Genomic DNA, 22,813 nt, shown 5'->3' with positions numbered 1-22,813 from the left:
TCTCTCTCATCATTGATGTTTCTCTCTTTCTCTTCCTCTGAAATCAATAAAAATATATTTTTTTAAAATGGCTGGCTAGTGGCTACCATAGAAGGCTCCCTAATGCCTCCCAGCCTTCTCCCCTGCAATACATAACTTTCGGGTCTTTCCATTTTTAAGTATAACAGATTTTGAGTAATACTTTATACTTCTTCAGTTTATAAGAAATTCTTGCATAAATTATGAGTTCCCAAGAGCCAATGAGATAAACAATTATTTCCATCTTGTAGATGAAGAAATTAAGGCTTAGAGAAGGCACATGTTGACTTGTCCAAGGACATGAACAATGAAACCAGCTCATAACAGCAGCAAGGATACTAATTTATATAGTACTTTTTGGCTTATGCAAGACTTTTGTATGTATATTCTCTGACCGCTAGAATAGGGACCTCCCCATTCTGACAGTTTGTGGCCTCTCCATCATGGCTGCTGGTTATTAGTATGTTGCTGGCCCAGCAGATTATAGGATATAAATAGATGCATTTGTTGTCTGACCACCTCTTGCTGGAGTCAGACACATTTACCCCTGATAGAAACCAAGGCCTTCTCTGCTTCTTGTCTCAGGTTAGGAAGGCAGGTTTTGAGGTCCTAAGAATTCATGTGATGGCTTACCTACACTTCTATGGTTCAGCCTGGCTCTCCAGGTGAATGCCAAATTGCCAAAACTCAAAGGATGTTGGGAGAGCAGTTTCAGGGTGGGGATATGGGACACAATGGAATGTAGCCACTTACAATTCAATTACCTGCCAAGAGGTGGTCTCTGCTGCTGCTCTGCTGTTTTCTTTCTTCAGAGTGCAGTATCTTTTCACAGGTAGTGCAAGAGGGATTTCTCTTCCATAAACTCTAATTGCACTTCACAGCTTTCCCTTTCAAAATGTCTGTATTTCTGATCTTCTATTGAGATCTTGAATTCTGCTCCCCTGCATTCCCACTTCTTTAAGCAAGCAGGGACTTAAATAGCAACATGACCATCTTCCTCAGGAGGGTTTCAGGTTGACTTTGTGAACTACCTGAGGGTAGCAGCTGCTACATCTTCTTTGAGTTCTCTTGGTTACCTAGCAGGTACCTGGCCTCTAGTGGGCATCCCAAATGCTTGCTGACCAAGAATGTTGTACAAGTATCTTAGAATTTTCAGAGATAAAGAACTCAGAATTAAAGCAAAATAAATAGCATGTTATTGCTTTAAAAAAATAAGACTTTTAATTATGATCACTTTCAAGCAAACAGAAAATACAATGACCAACCATATACCCACTACCATGTATTTCAACAAGATTCCAATTTTCAGGCTAAGAAAATGTCCCAACACAGAGTAGCTTGCACTTGTCAGAATCAGAGGTACAGCGGGGGAGGAGAGAATGAGCCAAAGCCAAGTCTTAAAAGATGGACTTATGGCCTTGAGAAGCAACAAGTGGACAGAGAACTGCAAAAAGCTCCGAGGGTGGGGCGCCTAAGGAAACGGCTCAGCCAAGGCCTTGGTAAGCATACTGAGGACCCAGAAGACAGTGGAGAAATATAAGTTAGTTTAAACTAGAAAATATAAAATTACAATTTTGAAGAGAAGGGTGTGGAATTCAATAAAGAATGAGTTAAGTTTTTAAGTAGGGATTATTTTATGTGGCTATCACAAGAAAATTCTTCAAATTTGCTGATCAAAATTAGGTATATAAAATTCACCTGAGCTTCTCATTTCAGCCTATGTTCCCAAGTCTCTTCAATAGGACCAGTGCTTCAATTTAGCACAAAGAACCATAACTTCCCATTTGGTTAGTGCTTTAAACAGTTCAGACTTTGGCACTTAAAAGCTGAGAGCTCTGTTGATGGGGAAAAATATATAAAATAAAAAGGGGTATTAAAAAAAGAAAAAGCTGGTAGCTCTGTGATTCAACTGTTTTCCCCAGGCCTGTAGAAAACTCAAATTGACTAGGACTTTAGTATTCTCAGTCTACTTTGCTTCAGACAGAAAGCTTTGACTATACTGCTCTTGGCAGTCCATACGCCACTTTCATCTAAAAGTTATTCATCTAAAAGTCAATAAAGTGTCTGGGATACTACTGGATGAGGCAAAATGACGACATTCTCTGGGGAAAAAATGAACAGCTTTATGTTATAGAAAGTTGTCTATAGATGGCTACATGTACTTCATGCAGCATTTACTTCAATCAAAATACCTAAACTTGAAATGCATTTACATCTCTTAAAAGTTTGTATCATCTTAATTTCTATAAACCAGTTATGACAGGTAATGTTGACCATTATTTATGATTTACATATAAGAAAATGAGGGGGGAGGGGTGTTCATTTGCCCAGTTACATTAAAAGCATAAGTGGAGCCCTGGCCAGGTAGCTTGGTTGGAGCGCTGTCCCATACACCAAAAGGTGGCAGGTTCGATCCCTGGACAGAACGCATACCAATTGATATTTCTCTCTCTCAAAATCAGTAAAATATATCCTCATGTGAGGATTTAAAAAAAAAAAAAAAAAAAGGCGACGGTGCAACTCAAAAGATAAAATCATAATCATTCTAACTAGCCCAACCCCTTGAATGCTTTTACTGATTTGGGTTTTAGCATGATGCCCATGGCATACACAGAAATGCAAGACGTAACAATCCTGAGAATTGTGACTGTCATGATAATACATGGCTGTCAACCAGGCTGCTGTTCACATATTAAACACCATCTTTTATAAAGATTTCTCTTTGGTGTCCTAAGTCCTGGTTTACACCACACCTACTAACATTTTATTTTTGCTCAGCTTATTTTTCCCTTTACCCCCCATTCTTTATAAAATGAATATTACCCTTTATAAAAAGTTCCTTTAGATTACTTTAGAAACAATTCAGGGCCTACATTAAGAATTATTTTGTGCCCTAGTTAGTTTGGCTCAGTGAATAGAGCATTGACCTGTGGACTGAAGGGTCCCAAGTTCAATTCTGGTCAAGGGCGTATGCCCAGGTTGTGGGCTCGATCCCATGTGGGGCGTGCAGGAGGCAGCCAACCAATGATTCTCTCTCATCATTGGTGTTTCCATCTCACTCTTCCTCTCCCTTTCTCTCTGAAATAAATAAAAATATATATTTTTAAAGAAGAAAAAAGAATTACTTTGTTGCATCTTTTGGAATTCCAAGTAAGTAAATAAAGTTAGGGACATGATTTCTTTCTTTCTGGAGAGATGCCCAATATTTTTGCTCATCTAATTTTAAAATTCTGAACACAAAAACCAGCTTTATTTAAATAAATTCAGAGGCAGAAAGATAGCAGAAAAGGAAAAAAAATGGAAGTCCAAAAGAGCGAGAGAAACATAGAGACTCTTAAATTGGTCCATCTAACAACTGCCTTACAAAAGGCTGTTTCAAATGAATAATTCACAACTCTCACTTTTCAGATATGCTTATCAAAAACAGTAATCATCAAACACCAAATAAAATATAGAAAGGGCCAAAGGTTCTCTACCTAAAATAGAGATCACAGAACTGGCTCAAAATACCAAGAAAATATTTTTATTTGTATTACAAAGACTAAAAATAATGACATAATAAAGTTAACAGAGTTGATGTCAAGACACAAGTAGGTTTGAAAAGCTATAGATGAGTAATCACTTTGTTTCACTAAACCTCTGTTCATCCTCGATTATCTTAGGGAGCATCTCTGGCATACTCTTGACTGAATCTTAAGGATGATGTATCCAGGTGATCCAACTGTGATTCCTTTCCACTAGTCCTCATTACCTTTCTTCTTCTTCTTTTTCTTCTTTTTCTCTGGACTCTGAAAATAACCAACAAGAATGCTTTTGAACGAGTTGTAAATGTATGGCTAATAAATTTTTCCTCACACAAAGCAAAGTAGATCTATTTCTCTTAAAAATAAATTTAAGGGAAAGATTAACATTTTAAAATATAAGCCATCTCTAAGAAAGCTACCCGTACTAGATCATATTCTCTCCCCTTACTCAAAGCAAATCCATTTGTAATGAGTCTAATTTTGAGAAACAGTCTTTTATAGTATTGGTAATCAAAAACAAACATACAGGAACCGCTGTGCTGGTGCATGGTTCTTCCTCAGAAAGCGGTTCTTCCTTAATGTGTTTCTTCTTATCCTTTTTCTTCTTCTTCTTTACAGATGTCTCCTGTTCTTCCACCACTAGTACACCTTCTTCTTCTTCTTCTTCTTGCTCTTCGTTTTCTTCTACTTCAACTGAATAGGGTAAATGGAAAGATATAACAATTGACATGGTATCAGACCTCAGTCCCACCAAACCTTTTGAATCTTAGTCTCCTCCTGTCATTCTGGTCAATCATCCAGAGTTTATTAACACTTACCTAGTGCAAAACCACTAACTTTACAAATGATATAAAGCTCAGAGATAAGTAAATTACCCTTGATCATGCAGCTATGCATAGAAATTAGAATTAAGACAGATCATCTCATCTGCAAATCCACTGTTTTGGGGAAGATAGTGAATTAAATCAGAAATGATTAAGAATTTGTGCTATGGAGTTAAAACATGCATTAATTCAACCTGAGCAGTGGCCCTGAGTAAATCGTTTAACTTCTGTAAACTCAATTTCCTCATCTATAAAGTGTAGCAATGCACATCTCAATGGACTATTAGGGTGTAATGAAATAACACATATAAAATACTTAACACATTAGAAGGAAGATTCAGTAATAGGTAGCTATCATCAAGACAGTCTTTTTACACAGAATCAGTGCAAAGGATAAAAATAAAGCAGGAAGGGCCTGGCAGGTGTGACTCGGTTGGAGCACTGATTGTTCCATGCAACAAAAAGGTTACGAGTTTGATCCCTGGTTGGGGTGTGTGTGGGGGGCAACGGATCAATGTTTCTCACTCTCTCTAAAATCAATAAACATATCCTCGGGTGGGAATCAAATAAATAAATAAGAAAGCAGAAAGAGGAACACTGAGGAAGGTGATGCATGTGGACATTTTACACAAAAGTTGGGAAAACACCTAAAAGTAAGGGAATGTATAATGCATGAATCTTGCCCTGGTTGGTGTTGCCCAGTGGTTAGAGTGTCAGCCTGTGTACCCAAGAGTCTCGGGTTGATTTCCAGTCAAGGGTACATGCCTGGGTTGCAGATCGGATCCCCAGACCCAGTAGGGGTCTTCTGAGATGCAACCAATTGATGGGTGTCTCTCTCTCTCTGCCCCCACCCTCTCTAAAAAAATCAATGGGGAAAAAATACTTGGGTGAGGATTAACAAAAACAAACACCCCCCACCCCCCCCAAATGAATCTTGAGGGAAATATTCCTGGTAGAATAAATGCTAAGCTTATTTTGGAAGAAAGGGGTGGATGGCAGGTTCAATGAATAACAAGAGCCAGTGTGGCTGTTACATTAAGTGGCAGGTATGATAGATGGTGAGATTCTGGATATATTTTCAAAGTAGAATCAAGAAGATCTGCTGCAAGAACACAGTGGGTTATAAGAGAACATAATTCAAGGATAAGCAACAGAGTGGAAGTGGCAAGGATCCATAAATGTTAAGTTTGAAAAGCTTATTGGGTATATAAGTGAAGATACATATCTGGAGTCTGGTGCTTTCAAAAGCTACTAATAAACTGAGACATCTCCTTATTGTTCTATAAAAAAACAGAAGCATATGAGTTAAATAATGTTTTCTTCATCTAGGGCAGGAGCCCACATTTGTTCACGGTATACTTTTGACCAGTGAGCTATTTAGAAACCAAAAATTAAATCAGTCATTGCTTTAATGCCTGTCTTGCTAGACTATGTGGTAGGCACTCAATATAGGTCCAGCTAATAAAAAGGGATAGTTACCTTTCAACTTTGTAAGACAGCCTAGTATACTGGAGAGAACCTTTTTTTTCCTTTTCTTTTTAATATTTTTAGTGATTTCAGAGAGGAAGAGAGAGAGAGAGAGAGAGAGAGAGAGAGAGAGAGAAACACCAATAAGAGAGAAACATTGATCGGCTGCCTCCCACACGCCCCCCCATTGCGGATTGACCCTGCAACCCAGGAATGTGCCCTGACCTGAAATCAAACCAGTGACCTCCTGGTTCACAGGCCAACACTCAACCACTGAGTCACGCCAGCCATGCCCCACCCCCCTTTCCTTTTGATTTCAGAGAGAGGGAGAGAGAATCATCGATCAGCTGCATTTTGCACGCCCCCTACTGGGGATCAAGCCCACAACCCAGGCATGTGCCCTGACTGGGAATCAAACCACGACCTCCTGGTTCATGGGTCTATGGCTCAACCACTGAGCCACAGCAGCCAGGCTGGGGAGCACCTGTTATTTTTATTTATTTTTAAATATTTTTCATTTATTTATTTTAAACATTTACTTCAGAGAGAAAGAGGAAGGAAGGAAGGGAGGGATGGAGGGATGGAGGAAGGGTGAGGGGGAGGGGAGGGGGAGGGAGAGGGGAGGGGGAGGGGGAGGGGGAGAGGGAGAGGGAGAGGGAGATCATTGGTTGATTCCTGTATGTGCCCTGACAGGGGATTGAACCCACAATCTTGGTGTATGGGGATGATGCTCTAATCAACTGAGCTACTCGGCCAGGACTATTATTTTTAAAAATTTATTTTTAGTCCTAGCCGATTTGGCTCAGTGGATAGAGTGCCGGCCTGCGGACTAAAGGGTCCCAGGTTCAATTACGGCCAAGGGCACATGCCTGGGTTGCGGGCTCCACCCCTCCAACCCCCGGAAGGGGGCATGCAGGAGGCAGCCGATCAATGATTCTCTCTTATCACTGATGTTTCTACCTCTCCCTTCCTCTCTGAAATAAAAAAAATATTTACATATATATATATATATATATATTAATTTCAGAGAGGAAGGTAGATAGAAACATCAATGATGAGAATCATTGATCAGCTGCCTCCTGCATGCCTACTACTGGAGATCGAGCCTGCAACTCTGGCATGTGCCCTGACCAGGAACCGAACCATGACCTCATGGTTTATAGGTGAATGCTCAACCGCAGAAACACACCAGCCTAGCTAGAGAACACCTTTTATTTTTTTAGTTAATCCTCACCTGAGAGTATTTTTTTCCCACTGCTTTTCAGAGAGGAAAAAAAAAAAGGCTGAGGAGGGGGGCGCAGAGAGAGTAACATCTATGTTAGAGAGACACATCAACTGGTTGCCTCCTACACTGGTCCCGACCGGGAGCAAACCCTCAACCCAATCCTTCGGTGATCATGCTAAAATTCTAACCACTGAGCTACGCCAGCCAGGGCCAGAGAGCCCCTTTTAAATAGCATTACTATGATGGTAGGCTAATAGTATACTAGCACTCTAGTCCATTCAAATTAAGAGAAACCATGAAAAACACCTCTGCTGGCTCAATCCTATACTTAACCATATAACAAAAAGATCTAAATAACCCATTTAGAAACAGCATGTTGTTTTTTTTTCCATTTTAAGCCGATTCTCTCAAAATAGTTCATGTGGTAGAAACCAAAGTTTTGGTTTGATATACTTAGTGTAATATACAATTCCACATGTTCATAGAAATGAACCCCTATGAAATCTGATAAATTTAACAATGTCCTAACTATTCTCAGAGAACACGATGGCTTATTAAAATAACACTAACTTTCAATACGGATGATTTCACAATAAGGTTCAATGGCACAAATTTTACCAAGACTTATGAAGTCTGTAATTAAGGAATAAGAGTATAAATGACATTTAAAAAATTCAAACTAACCTTTAATTTTAACCTTAGCTTTTTTTGCCTTCTTTTCAATTATTTCATCCTCTTGATCTACCTGTTCTATCTTGCGTTTTTTAGAACAGGTAGGCAGTGTGGAGTCACCAGAAGGATCATAAGTCTTCACTTCACTGAAAGAGTCAAGGAGTTTAAGAAAATCTCTACAAATATCTGTAACTAAAATAATCCTAGAGAAGTTTAAAAGAAATGCTATTAGATAACACGTAAGCATAAAATGCTGTTTCAGTTTAGTGGCTTGGGGGCAGTTTATGAAAACTAAGTTTCCAAAAAGGTAAAGAGTGTTTTAATATTTTCCAGGTAGGTTAATCACACTCCAAGAGAAGTGGTGAGCTAAATGAATTCTGAATCAAGTGACTACAGTGTAGAAAAATATTTAGCCCTGGCTGGTGAGGCAGTTAGAGCATCATGGGTTTGATTCCATGAAGGGCATGCATGTACCTGGGTTGCAGGTTCGATCCCTGGCCCCAGTCGGGGTGCATACAAGAGGCATTCTCTCTCATATCCATGTCTCTCTCTCCCTTTCTATCACCTCCCTTCCACTTTCTCTAAAAATCAATAAAAAAAATATCCTCCGGTGAGGATCAACTAACAAATAGATAAATTTCAATTAGCATGGGGGAAAAAGATCTCTTTACAATATAAAGTAATTCAATGAAAACCAAACCAAATGATTTCAATCAAGTTTAATACAGAAGGCTCATCTCAAGAACCCAAGAGGTAGAGGAACAGGAGGGATGGATATCTATGCGTAAGTCCTTAAAACCCAACGACTACTTTGGTTCTAACGTAGCAGAAAGAAAAAAAATGGAAGGAGTGCCAAAAATGTGACGTAAATCTCATAATTAGTGTTTTAAGTGCATGTGATTAAAGTTATAGCATAGAAAATTAAAAATTTATACAAAACAAGCTAAAGAATTGTCTGTTTCTTAAGTTGACTTGCAGGCTAATGACTTTTAGAGGTTAAAATTAAAAACATAATTTAAAAACAAAGATCCATATTTGTCAACTGAGAAATTTGGAAACTTTATATACTATAAAAGAAAACATTAATGCCCAGCCAGTGTGGCTCAGTGGTTGAGTAGTGCCCTATGAACAAAGAGGTCATCAGTTCTATTCCCAGTCAGGGCACATGCCCAGATTGCAGGCTTGATCCCCAGTAGGGGGTGTGTAGGATGTTTCTCTCATTGATGTTTCTATCTCTCTATCCCTCTTCCTTCCTTTTTCTCTAAATGAAATAAAAACTTATTTAAAAAAAAGAGAAAACATTAATGTCCATACTGAATATACATAAGGTTTCTTTCCAGAATAAAGGAAAACGATTTTTCTGAATGTGTATATTTAAATATATACATACTTATAACAGTGATATACTATATATTGCTTTCCCCACCCACTTCTTATTAATTAAAATTCTTAAAGAATTACAAGATTCCGCCGAAACCGGTTTGGCTCAGTGGATAGAGCGTCGGCCTGCGGACTGAAAGGTCCCGGGTTCGATTCCGGTCAAGGGCATGTACCTTGGTTGCGGGCACATCCCCAGTGGGAGCTGTGCAGGAGGCAGCTGATCGATGTTTCTCTCTCATCGATGTTTCTAGCTCTCTATCCCTCTCCCTTCCTCTCTGTGAAATATCAATAAAATATATTTAAAAAAAAAAATTAAAAAAAAAAAAAAAAAAGAATTATAAGATTCCTAAAAGTAGAATTTATGAGTTAATGACTAGAAACATTTTTAAGGCTCTTGATGCATACTAACTGCTTCCCAGAAAAGCTGTCCTGCATGCTACTTCCATCATCACAACCTCATCAATATTAAGCATCACCTCAAATAATAACCAGAACACCTCTCCCCACACACATCTTTTATAAATTTTACGGTTAGGTCTGAATACTTTATCATGTGTCTTAGCCATTTTAAAACTTTTCTTTTCTCTCTTTTTTAAAATATAGATGTTGATTAACTCTGAATTTTCTTTTTGATAAATTGTATAGTATACAGGAACTATGAATGCCAAATATTTACTATCAATATTTGGAAATGAGTAGGGTAAATATTTTAAAAAGCCAAAACAAATATACAATATGTACTTATTACAACAAATAAATTTGATTAAAAAACAGGACTAAATATGAAAAACTATAAATGGCAAAAAAGGGGGGGGTGGCATTGAGGTGCTTCAGTTTATAATAATAAAAAAAACTGCTGTCAACAATTAACATTTAAATAAGTAGGAACTGTCCATCCATCTCCCCCACATGTACTCACCTTTTATGCTCGTATTTTTCTGCTTTTGCTAATGCCTTTCCTGTCCCGCTTATTTTCCTTATCTAAGAAACGAAAAATTATTTTTTAAGATAAAATCTTAATAGTATATACTCTAATACATCAATTCTTATTAAATGTAAGGGAAATTGTCAACAGTAGACACAAAAGAATGAGACATGGAAACCAAGATGGCGGCATAAACACCTAAACTGCTGCCAAGCACAACAATTTCAAAACTACAACTAAAAGACAAAACAGACATCATCCAGAACCACAGGAAAGCTGGCTGAGTGGAAATTCTACAACTAGAAGGAAAGAGGAAAGCCCATTGAGACTCAGAGGAGCTGCAAAAGGCTGAGGTACGGAGACGCGCAGGGAGGGAATGGGCGGCTGAGTGCACGGCTGGCTTTCTACAGCGGGAGGGAGACGGAACCTCCCGAATGCGCTGAACTCCAGTCCCGGGCGAGACTCTGGGAACCCAGACTTATTCGGGAGGAATCTGGACTGTCAGGAAAAGAGAAAGCACACTGAAACTCAGGGGAGATGCAGAAGGCAGAGGTCCGGAGGCACGCACACGCAGAGGACTGACTGCTGTGTGCACGAGCAGCTGAGTGTGCGGCTGGCTTTATAAAGAGGAAGGGAGACGGAAGCTCCTGACTATGCTGAACTCCAGTTCTGGGCGAGTTTCTGGGAATTCAGACTCATTCAGGGAGAAACGGGACTGACTGACAGCGGGCAAAACTTGAGGGCGGCTTTCTCTCAGAGATGCTTGCAGCGATTACCGAGGGACACTGTGACCCAGGGGCCTCATAGGGCAGGGCTGACGGGAAGCCAAGGCTGTCTGCTCCGCCCTGAGACTCCGCCCCATCCAAGCTGAGCACTGAGGCTTTTGCAAGTCTTGTCTCATAAGGGTGTCTCCAGCACAGTTCTCCCAGTGTAGACACAGCTGATCCTCACAGCCAATTGGCCTGGAGGTCAATTCCTCCCAGTGATACCAACAACAATCAAGGCTTAACTACTACAAGACCGTGCACACAGCCCACAAAGGGGTGCACCAAGAGTGTCCACCTCAGGTAACTGGGGGAGGCTGAGTCACTGGGCCCTATAGGACACCTACCACACAAAGCCACGCTATCAACTCAGGGAAGCAGCGAAAATGCGGAGACAAAGAAACAGATCACAAATTAAAGAAATGGAGGAAAGCAAACAACTGGATACAGTTATAAGGTTTTTAAAGAATTTTCTAGAAAAGGCCGATAAATTTAGCGAGACCCTTGAGGATATGAAAAAGGACCAACTAAAAATTAAACATACACTGACTGAAATAAAAAATATTATACAGAGACCTAACAGCAGACTAGAGGACCGTAAGTATCAAGTCAAAGATTTGAAATACAAAGAAGCAAAAAACACTCAACCGGAAAAACAAAAAGAAAAAGAATCCAAAAAGTTGAAGATAGTGTAAGAAGACTCTGGGACAACCTGACACGTACCAACATGAGAATTACGGAGGTGCCAGAAGAAGAGAGAGAGAGAGAGCAAGATACTAAAAACCTATTTGAAGAAATAATGACGAAAACTTCCCCCACTTGGTGAAAGAAATAGACTTACAAGTCCAGGAAGTGCACAGAACACCAAACCAAAGAGGACCACACCAAGACACATCATAATTAAAATGCCAAGAGCAAAAGACAAAAAGAGAATATTAAAAGCAGCAAGAAAAAAACAGTTAGTTGCCTACAAGGGAGAACCCATACGATTGTCAGCTGATTTCTCAACAGAAACTATGCAGGCCAGAAGGGAGTGGCAAGAAATATTCAAAGTGATGAATAGCAAGAACCTACAACCAAGATTACTCTACCCAGCAAAGCTATCATTCAGAGTTGAAGGGCAGATAAAGAGCTTCACAGATAAGAAAAAGCTAAAGGAGTTCATCACTGCCAAACCAGTATTACATGAAATGCTGAAGGGTATTCTTTAAGAAGAGGAAGAAGAAAAAGGTAAAGATAAAAATTATGAACAACAAAGTGACAACAAATACATATCTATCAACAAATCTAAAAATCAAGTGAATAAAAAATCTGATGAACAGAATAAACTGGTGAACATAATAGAATCAGGGGCATAGAAGGGGAGTGGACTGACAATTCTCGGGGTAAAGAGGTGTGGGGGGTGCAGGAAGAGACTGGACAAAAATCGTACACCTGTGAATGAGGACAGTGTGTGTGTGGGGGGGGGAATAAGGGCAGAGGGTGGAGTGGGAACCAGGTGGAAGGGAGCTATGTGGGGGAAAAAGAGGAACAATTGTAATAATCTGAACAATAAAAATTTATTTAAAAAAAAAAGAAAAAGAAAAGAATATATGAGACATACTAAAACCTATCACAAAACAAAACTGTTTATAGGGGTCAATGGGGAAAAAAAGGGACATATGTAATACTTTAACAAAAACAAAACTGTTTAGCAGGTGAACTAAGTTGATTAACTTTTAATAGGTAACACTTCTGCAATGGGCAGGGTGTGTTTCTTACCCCTCTATCTTCAATGGCCCTCAACCTGGCCTCTAATTTGGCTCTGTTCTCAACTCCCATCGCAGAACTGGAATCTTCACCAAAAGCATCATACCGGATAGCCAGAACAGTTTTGGCTGCCAACATTCGAGAAATCTAAATAGAGAACTTGAAGTTAGAAACATTCATGCTAGAATTTTCTTTAAAGCAAGAATTACAAAAGCATTCTGAATGATACAACTCAAGCCACCTATCTTATATTTAAATCTTTGCTGCAATATAATGGCTAACTGGTTATGTACAACCACCATCATTTTGGTGGATAAAAAGATCTTTAGTAGTTATGTCTAAACCAGTTCAAACTATTCTGCTAATGCCCTCCTTTAGTTTCTACTCAATGAGGAGGACAATCAGAAAAAGTACAGCCCCTTTTCAGGCTAATTACCATTTTTATTTTCACAAACTCTTTATTTCTCCTATCACTTTGCTCTGAATTTTATAAAATTTGTTTCTTTTAAAATATGTGCCTTTGCCCTGACCGGTTTGGCTCACTGGATAAGAGTATCGGCCTGCGGACTCAAGGGTCCCAGGTTCGATTCCAGTCAAGGGCATGTACCTTGGTTGTAGGCACATGCCCAGTAGGGAGTGTGCAGGAGGCAGCTGATTGATGTTTCTCTCTCATCGATGTTTCTAACTCTCTATCCCTCTCCCTTCCTCTCTGTAAAAAATCAATAAAATATATTAAAAAAAAAAAAGTGCCGTTTTTCCAAAATAAATAAATAAAATATGTGCCCTACAAAATAGACACAACATCACTGCACAGGGCTATTCTTTTTTATAATTAGTAAAATTACAAAATTGATGCTAAGCTGGTTTCCTGCCACAAGAACACTTTTGATGTATCCCTTACCAATGGGTGAATTCTATGAAAATACTGATACAGGAAATAAGATGGCTTTAACAGGACCGCAATTACTTTCTTTAAACCTGTTCTTTCAGTATACGGAGTGCTTTGAATTCACTATTCTCTATTTAACGAGAATAGAAAGATTCATTGCATACTATACAGTATGAGGAAAAATGAGTTGCTTGGAGGAAAAAAGAGAGAAAAGTCTACCTCAGGAAAACTCTACTCACTTTTCCTTTGTGTTTGGGACTTGTCTGGCCTACGAGTGAAGCATGATAAATGAGACCATACTTAGGGGTATCCCGTCTAGACTTCAGAGCTCTGAAGAGTGCCTTTTCTGCTCCAAGAATCTGAACTGTGGAAGCTGCATGTTTGGCCAAATTCAAAAGAGAACCTTCAAGAGAAAAGAAGTAGCTACAATCACTTTTTAATTATTTCAAAGTTCCATGCATTAAACACAGAACCTACAATCTGGTTATTATAGCCACCAGAACAAAAATCTGATGTAATACAAAAATTTTCTAAGACTAGAATTTATTAAAAATCCTGATGCCTCAGCAATTATGATTCTTCCATTAGCATCACAAGCAAAAGTATATGATGAATGTCTGTGACAAACTGAAGATTGAGCTTGTTCAATTTTACATATTTGCCTGAGAAATAGTTTTATTATTTTGCATTCCAATTAGCATACCACAAGGTCCTATATAATAAAAGCCTAATATGCTAAGTGTCCAATCGTTCATTCAACCAATCAAAGCGTAATATGCTAATACCACACTACCGCACACTATGACGTGCACTGACCACCAGGGGGTAGACACTCCATCTGATAGGTGACCTTGCTGCTGCGGTCTGGCCAATCAGGACTGAGCGAGACAGGCCAGACACACCCTGGAGTTCTCCCGCAGTCCCTCCCTGGCTGGCCAACCTCCCGCATCCCTCCCTAGCCTCTTTCGTGCACCGGTGGGGTCCCTGGCCTGGCCTGCACCCTCTTGCAATCTGGGCTGAGGGACCGCCCCCTCCCCAGAGTGCACAAATTTTGTGCACCGGACCTCTAGTATAAATATCAACATATATATTTAGAGACAACCCTCAACTAGTCTCTATTTTTTGAGATTTTGGATATCAAATATACTTCAGATATGAAAAAACAACAAGCCCATAAAAGTAAATGGAACCTGCCCTAACCAGTTTGGCTTAGTGGATAGAGCATCTGCCTGCGGACTGAAAGGTCCCAGGTTCGATTCCGGTCAATGGCATGTACCTTGGTTGCGGGCACATCCCCAGTAGGGGGTGTTCAGAAGGCAGCTGATCGATGTTTCTCTCTCATCGATGTTTCTAACTCTCTATCCCTCTCCCTTCCTCTCTATAAAAAATCAATAAAATATATTTTTTAAAAAAAGTAAATGGAATCTTATTAGGACATCTTATAGAATCATGTGATATACTCCAAACACTTTTGTTTACCCCTAGTTAAGATATGGATGGAGATATGCTTATAAGTACACAAATTGGGTATGAAAAGTTGCTGCTTTGTTAGATCTGCTACGAATTTAGATAAACCTATCAAATTTTGGATGCAGACAACAAAACCATCCTAAATGATTCCATCCTTACAACTGGGGATATTTGATGACATATTTAACCAATGAAGTATCCATTCTAGTTTAAACAGTTTGCTGTAGGTGACACATTAAGGTCTTCTTTGATGAATTATTACATCTCCAGTAATATAAAATAATGAACCAATACCTTACTGTATTTACAAGTATTCATTTACATAGTTTTTGTAGCACTCATCTTTATGATAACACCATGTACATGTATTGAGTTTTATTATAAGTTCCTTATTTAAAATGTTATTTAAATACATTAAAATATAAAACAGCATATTCAATTGTGAAACACATTCTTGATCAAGGCTTATATAGTCTGACATTTCCTCAACAATAGACCACATACATGACAGCAGCAGGCCATATAACGTAGGAGGCTACACCATCTAGGTCTGTGAAAGTGCACTCTATGACATTCATACAATTTTGAAATGGCCTAATAATGACCAGTTTCTCAGACTGTATCCCTATCGTAGTGCACAACTGTTAAGTATCATCACCTGCTGTGATTTTTCAGAACTACTCAAATTTTGATCCAATCAGTTTTCAAATTTTCTTTCTTTTTTAAATCCATACCTGAGAACATGCTTAGGAGGAGGGAGGGAGAATGAGAAACATCAATTGATTGCCTTCTGAATGTGCCCCAACCAGGGATTGAACTTGATATCCAGGCATATACCGTGACAGGGAATCTTACTGGGAGCCCGTCGTTACACAGGACTATGAATGTTCAACCAATTGAGCCAGTGTGGCCGGATAATTTTATTTTCCAATTAAAGTTGACCTTCAGTGTTATTTTGTATTACTTTTGGGTGTACAACAATCATATACTTTACACAAGTCGTCAGACCAGTGGTCGGCAAACTCATTAGTCAACAGAGCTGCAGTGGCTCGCGAGCCACGGTTTGCTGACCACTGGGTTAGACAATCATATACTTTACAAAATGTTCATGGGTATTTAAAGTACCAACCTGGCACCATATATAGTTATAATAGTATTATTGACTATTTTCACTATGCTCTACTTTTACTTCCTTGGGACTATCTTGTAACTACCAATTTGTACTTCTTAATTCCTTCATCTTTTTCAACAAGCCTCCGAACCCTCCTAGTAACCGAACCCTCCTAGTAACCATCAGCTGATGACTTTTTGTTATAAAATGTTAACTTATTGCATCCTCCTGTATTCATCTGATTATTCTAATTAACAGCAAACTTCTGACAATGGACAAGTGTCTCAGAAGAGGTAGTGACTAAAGATGCCTTCATTATCCCAAAGGAAATCAGGCATACAAGTAAAAATCATCATTGAACACTGGTCCTTAGCCTTCACCCACATATTACCTAACTCTATTATCTAAAATTTCTTTAATAACTGTAATTTAAGTATTTAAAAAATCCTTGCTAGAAAAACTTGATATCCATATTACAAATTACATTACAATCATCACCTGCATGAGCAATAAGCCGTGCTCCAACTAATTCTCCAACCATGACTGTGACATTGGGTGCAATGGCCATCATTCGATTTTGCAGGTATTCATAGAGCTGGGTTCTATATTCTGAGATTTCAATCACCTAGTATAAGGAACAAAATGATTAACTCATAAATGATTAAGACTACAGTTTAAAATTTACAAGTCTAAAACCTCAGTCTTATATCTATCATAGAACTAATCATTGCATACATCAGTTTCCTATAAAAGGGCTGCCGTGACAATTTTTATTACATAACTAGGAGCCCAGCGTGTGATTCGAAATCATGTGGCGCCGCCCACCCTAGAGTTGCCGGTCCAGCCCTGCCTCACTCCCCAGGCCCCGCAGCTGCCACAACCACTGCTGATCAGGCCCTCCCCAGCGCAGGAGCGTGGAGGCCCCTGCTGCCCCGCCCACAACCTCCTCCTGTCCTGTCAACCCGTTACAGTGTCCCGGTTAATTAGCATATCTCTATTTTATATAGATAAATAGATGTATGTAAACAACTTAATACTAGTAAACTGAAAATGCTAGCCAAGTCTAGCTGGTTAGGATCAGTGGATAGAGTGTCAGCCTGCGGATTGAAGTGTCCCAGATTTGATTCTGGACAAGTGCAAATGCCTAAATTGTGAGCTCGACTCCCAGTAGAGGGCATGCAGGAGGAAGCCGATCAATGATTCTCTCTCATCATTGATGTTTCTCTCTCACTCTCCCCACTCACTTCATCTCTGAAATTCAGTAATAGTAAAATATATATATATATATATATGTAAATAAAGTATCAGGCGCCCTAGCCGGCTTGGCTCAGTGGATAGAGCGCTGGCCTGTGGACTGAAGGGTCCCAGGTTCGATTCCGGCCAAAGACACATGCCTGGGTTGCAGATTCATCCATGATTCTCTCTCATCATTGATGTTTCTATCTCTCCTTCTCCCTTCCTCTCTGAAATCAATAAAGAAATATGTTTTTTTAAAAAATGTATTAGGCAATATTACTGTTATTTTTAAAAACCTCCAAGGGCTAGATATTTGTGTCACCCTCTGATTCTTGTACAGCTATTTCCAAAGGAAAGGGGGGAAAAAATCACTACAGGCTGTAGACATAAAAGTTAAAATAACTCAAGCTATCCTTCTCTGCCTTCATAATTTATAATAATTATTCTGACAATGGAAAAACGCAAATAAATTAGTACTTTTAAACAAAAAACATCCTCGGGAGAAACCAAGATGGCGGCATAGGTAAACACCTAAACTGCTGCCAAGCACAACAATTTCAAAACTACAACTACAAGACAAAATGGACATCATCCAGAACCACAGGAAGGCTGGCTGAGTGGAAATTCTACAACTAGAAGGAAAGAGAAAAGCACACTGAGATTCAGAAGAGCTGCAGAAGGCAGAGGTACAGAGACGCACGCGCGGAGAGGGCTGGCAACTGAGAACGCAGCTGGCTTTCTAAAGAGGGAGGGAGACAAAAGCTCCTGACTGCTCTGAACTCCAGTTCCGGGCAAGACTCTGGGGACCCAGACTCATACGGGTAGAAACTGGACTATCTGGCAGTGGGCAAAACTCGAGGGCGGCTTTCTTTCAGAGGTGCTTGCAGCGATTACCGAAGACACTGAGACCCGGGTTCCTCTTAGGGCAGGGCTGACGGGAAGCCAAGGCTGTCTGCTCTCCCCTGAGACTCCGCCCCATCCAAGCTGAGCACAGAGGCTTTTGCAAGTCTTGTCTCATAAGGGTGTCTCCACCACAGAAGTTCTCCCAGCATAGACACAGCTGATCCTCACAGCCAATTGGCCTGGAGGTCAATTCCTCCCAGTGATACCAACAACAACCAAGGCTTAACTACAACAAGGCTGTGCACACAGCCCACAAAGGGGTGCACCAAGAGTGTGCACCTCAGGTAACTGGGGAGGCTGAGCCACTGAGCCCTATAGGACACCTAGCACACAAAGCCACGCTATCAACTCAGGGAAGCATCCAAAATGCAGAGACAAAGAAACAGGTCACAAATGAAAGAAATGGAGGAAAGCAAACTACTGGATATAGAGTTCAAAACCACAGTTATAAGGTTTTTCAATAATTTTCTACAAAAGGCCGATAGCCAAAATCGGTTTGGCTCAGTGGATAGAGCATCTGCCTGCGGACTGAAGGGTCCCAGGTTCGATTCCGGTCAAGGGCATGTACTTTGGTTGCGGGCACATCCCCAGTGGGAGGTGTGCAGGAGGCAGCTGATCGATGTTTCTCTCTCATCGAGGTTTCTAGCTCTCTATCCCTCTCCCTCTCTGTAAAATATCAATACAATATATAAAAAAAAAAAAAGAAAAGAAAAAGAAAAGGCCTATAAATTTAGCAAGACCCTCGAGGATATGAAAAAGGACCAACTAGAAATTAAGCATACACTGACTGAAATGAAAAATAATATAGAGATCCAACAGCAGACTAGAGGATCGCAAGAATCAAGTCAAAGATTTGAAATACAAAGAAGCAAAAAACACCCAACCGGAAAAGAAAAAAGAATCCATAAATATGAAGATAGTGTAAGGAGCTCTGGGACAACTTCAAGCGTACCAACATCAGAATTATGGGGTGCCAGAAGAAGAGAGACAGCAAGATACTGAAAACCTATTTGAAGAAATAATGACCGAAAACTTCCCCCACCCAGTGAAAGAAATAGACTTACAAGTTCAGGAAGCGCACAGAACCCCAAACAAGAGGAATCCAAAGAGGACCACACCAAGACACATCATAATTAAAATGCCAAGAGCAAAAGACAAAGAGAGAATATTAAAAGCAGCAAGAGCCGAAACCAGTCTGGTTCAGTGGATAGAGCGTCGGCCTGCGGACTGAGGGGTCCCAGGTTCGATTCCGGTCAAGGGCATGTACCTTGGTTGCGGGCACATCCCCTGTGGGAGGTGTGCTGGAGGCAGCTGATCCATGTTTCTCTCTCATCGATGTTTCTAGCTCTCTATCCCTCTCCCTTCCTCTCTGTAAAATATCAATAAAATATATTAAAAAAAAAAAAAAAAAGCAGCAAGAGAAAAACAGTTATCTACAAGGGAGCACCCATACGACTGTCAGCTGATTTCTCAACAGAAACTATGGAGGCCAGACGGGAGTGGCAAGAAATATTCAAAGTGATGAACAGCAAGAACCTACAACCAAGATTACTCTACCCAGCAAAGCTATCATTCAGAATGGAAAGTTAGATAAAGAGCTTCACAGATAAGAAAAAGCTAAAGGAGTTCATCACCGCCAAACCAGTATTATATGAAATGCTGAAAGGTATTCTTTAAGAGGAAGAAGAAAAAGGTAAAGATAAAAATTATGAACAACAAATACATATCAACAAGTGAATCTAAAAATCAAGTGAATAAAAAATCCGATGAACAGAATAAACTGGTGAATGTAATGGAAGCAGGGGCATAGAAAGGGAGTGGACTGACAAATCTTGGGGGGAAAGGGGTGTTGGGGATGTGGGAAAAGACTGGACAAAAATCATACACCTATGGATGAGGACAGTGGGGAGGGGGGGGGGATAAGGGCAGAGGGTGGTGTGGGTACTGGGTGGAGGGGAGCTATGGGAGGAAAAAGAGGAGCAATTGTAATAATCTGAACAATAAAGATTTATAAAAAAAAAAAAGAAGAAAAAATTCCTCACCTGGGGACATGTTCATTGATTTTTAGAGAGAAGGGAAGGGAAAGCGAGAAGGAAACACCCACATGAGAGACAAACATCAATTGGTTGCCCTCCGCACACATCCAAGACTGCAGCTGGAAATTGAACCCACAACCTTTTGGTGTATGGGACAACACTCCAACCAAGTGAACCACACTGGCCAGGACAGCACTCTTAATTTCATTTTAGTATATATTTCCCCCTTTAAGTATATAAATCAAGATGGCATCAGATGAGGTAGTGACTGAACACCCTCATATTTATTTATCAGGTGAACAATAAGTTAAAAATCATCACTGCCATCAGAAAATTATTATTGCAGTGCTGGTACCACCACAACTAGTTTCTCTATATGCACAGTTTACCTGAGTGCAGAGATGCAGAATGTTGCAAATATCTTCTTCTGAAACCTCTGTTCCCATAGATATCTCTGCAGCTGCTTTCACTTCTGCTTCAACTTCCTCTGGCAGTAATTCAGAAAGTTGAGCTGAGGCATAATTCTTCCTATCACCTATGGAATGTTTGCAGAGGAAGAGGGAGAATCACTTTTGAATAAATTATACAAAAGCCACCAATCAATCAAAAAAAAGGGTGGAGATAAGACAATGAAAAAGGTGCTTAAACAAAAACAAAAAGCAAACAAATTTGGCCTAGTAATTTTCCTTATGTAAAGGTTTAATTTTAGAGAGTAAAACCTCTCCCCATCACCTCCCTCAAGAAACAAACAAATAGATTAAAAAAAAATAGGAAAAAACGAAAAACCCACCACCAACACAAAGCCCAAAATATCTCCTTCAAAAGAACTAATATTGTGACAGACAATCGGTAGTTAAGGTTATATAGAAGCTACGGCCATAAATTCTTGGGACAAGAAAATGGCAATATAATGAGCCAAGTAACTCATTTATTAACATTCAGCATTTCTACTAATATTACTACTCTATTATTGATATAGACTATAACACTAACAATACAGATAGCAATATAGTGTTTAATATTAAATATGGATATTCCCCAGTCTATAGTTGCTCCTATTAATGGCAAATTCATTATGGGACATATTCACCAGAAGAAGCCATTTAAAGAAAAATTAGAGATCCATGTTCTGTTGCACAGGCCTTCAAAATAAAAGTTAAATTTGTTTTTGAAATCTAACAGGTATTAATATGGCCACACACCTAAAACATAATTTTATGTAAAAAATTCTGGGAAGCTTGTTAAGAAAAAAAAATTGTAACTCAGGTTTTTCAATGCCTTAAAGCATAAAGTTAACTCACCAACTTTCTGCAAACACTTGCAGTATGTCAAATTATCTGAAATTATTTTTCCTAATTCAGGGAAATGCCAGCCATACCATTCTCTACACCGCATAATGTAGTTGTTTAGTTCTTTATCCAAATCATCCAACAAGGCTGCAGCAGATTAAAATAAAAAAACAAAAGAAAACAGGAATTTAAGAGGGTTTTTAAAATTGTGGTAAATACACATAAAATTGATCTCACTTTAACCATTTTAAAATGTACATTTCAGTGGCATCAAGTACATTCACAATGTTGTGCAACTATTAGAGAACTCTTTCATCATCCCAAACTAAATCTCTGTACCTATTAAAGGACTCTCCATCCTCACCTTCCCCCAGGCCCTGGTAATGTTCTACTGTCTCTATGTATTTGCCTATTCTAGAAACCACACAAGTCTTTTTGTGTGTGGCTTATTTCATTTAGCATGTTCTGAAAATTCATCTCTGTTGTAGGTAGCATGTACTAGAACTTCATTCCTTTTTAAGGATGCTTATTTCATGGTGTGTATATACCATTATGTTTGTCCATTCATCTGTTAACAGGCATATGGTTTATTCCTATCTTTTGGCTATTGTAAATAATGCTGTATAAACAGGGGTTTATAAGTATCTGTTTGAGTACCTGCTTTAAATTCTTTTGGGTATATATCCAGAAATGCAATTGCTGTTTAAAGGACTTTTTAAAATTGAAAAATTAAAAGTGGTATTTCAAAAAAATCACTTACTATGGAATGACCTATTATAAAACCAAGTAGAAAAAGCAAAACAGCACAATACGGTTCCCATATAGTTTTAGCATTTTTCATGGAAGGCAAATGAACTGGTTTACACTAATAATGTCATTCACATTATTTCCAACTAGCCTAAATTATGGGTAGTTTTTCCTTTTTCTATACTGCATTTTCCAATTTCTTATTAAGAGTTTTAGTTATGCCCTGGCCAGTGGGACTTAGTTGAGTGTTGGTCCCAGCACCAAGAGGTCACTGGTTCGATTCCCAGTCAGAGCACATGTCCAGGTTGTGGCCTCAATCCCTGATCAGGGGTACATGTGGGAAGCAGCCGGATCAATGTTCCCCCCCCCCCTCTCCCCTCTAAAATCAAATCAATTAAAAAAAATATTTAAAAGAGAGAGTTCTAGCCCTAGCTGGTTTGGCTCAGTGGATGGAGCGTCAGCCTGCGGACTCAAGGGTCCCGGGTTCGATTCCGGTCAAGGGCACATGCCTGGGTTGTGGGCTCCATCCCCAGTGTGGGGCATGCAGGAGGCAGCCAATCAATGATTCTCTCTCAGCATTGATG

General features: G+C 39.5%; 1 protein-coding gene across 2 annotated transcripts in view; it reads right to left on the bottom strand.

Moving 5' to 3' along the window:
• Positions 1 to 3,525: 3,525 nt before the first annotated feature.
• NOP58 (NOP58 ribonucleoprotein) overlaps positions 3,526 to 22,813 on the bottom strand; it is a 32,050-nt gene continuing 12,762 nt past the window's right edge. For both annotated transcript variants that reach the window (XM_080671373.1, XM_080671374.1), the window contains 9 exons: positions 21,495 to 21,629; positions 20,583 to 20,728; positions 16,517 to 16,643; positions 13,677 to 13,840; positions 12,561 to 12,695; positions 10,030 to 10,091; positions 7,743 to 7,876; positions 4,069 to 4,235; positions 3,526 to 3,806 (listed from right to left, as the gene is read on the bottom strand). In XM_080671373.1, the coding sequence (XP_080527499.1) occupies positions 3,756 to 3,806; positions 4,069 to 4,235; positions 7,743 to 7,876; positions 10,030 to 10,091; positions 12,561 to 12,695; positions 13,677 to 13,840; positions 16,517 to 16,643; positions 20,583 to 20,728; positions 21,495 to 21,629 (1,121 nt within the window). In that variant the 3' untranslated portion in view covers positions 3,526 to 3,755. The remainder of the gene's footprint in view (positions 3,807 to 4,068; positions 4,236 to 7,742; positions 7,877 to 10,029; positions 10,092 to 12,560; positions 12,696 to 13,676; positions 13,841 to 16,516; positions 16,644 to 20,582; positions 20,729 to 21,494; positions 21,630 to 22,813) is intronic.

This window comes from Plecotus auritus (assembly GCF_963455305.1).
Source record: "Plecotus auritus genome assembly, chromosome: 5".
NCBI lineage: Eukaryota > Metazoa > Chordata > Mammalia > Chiroptera > Vespertilionidae > Plecotus > Plecotus auritus.
The sequence above is the reverse complement of the archived record's forward strand: the minus strand, read 5'-3'. Positions and strand labels throughout refer to the sequence as shown.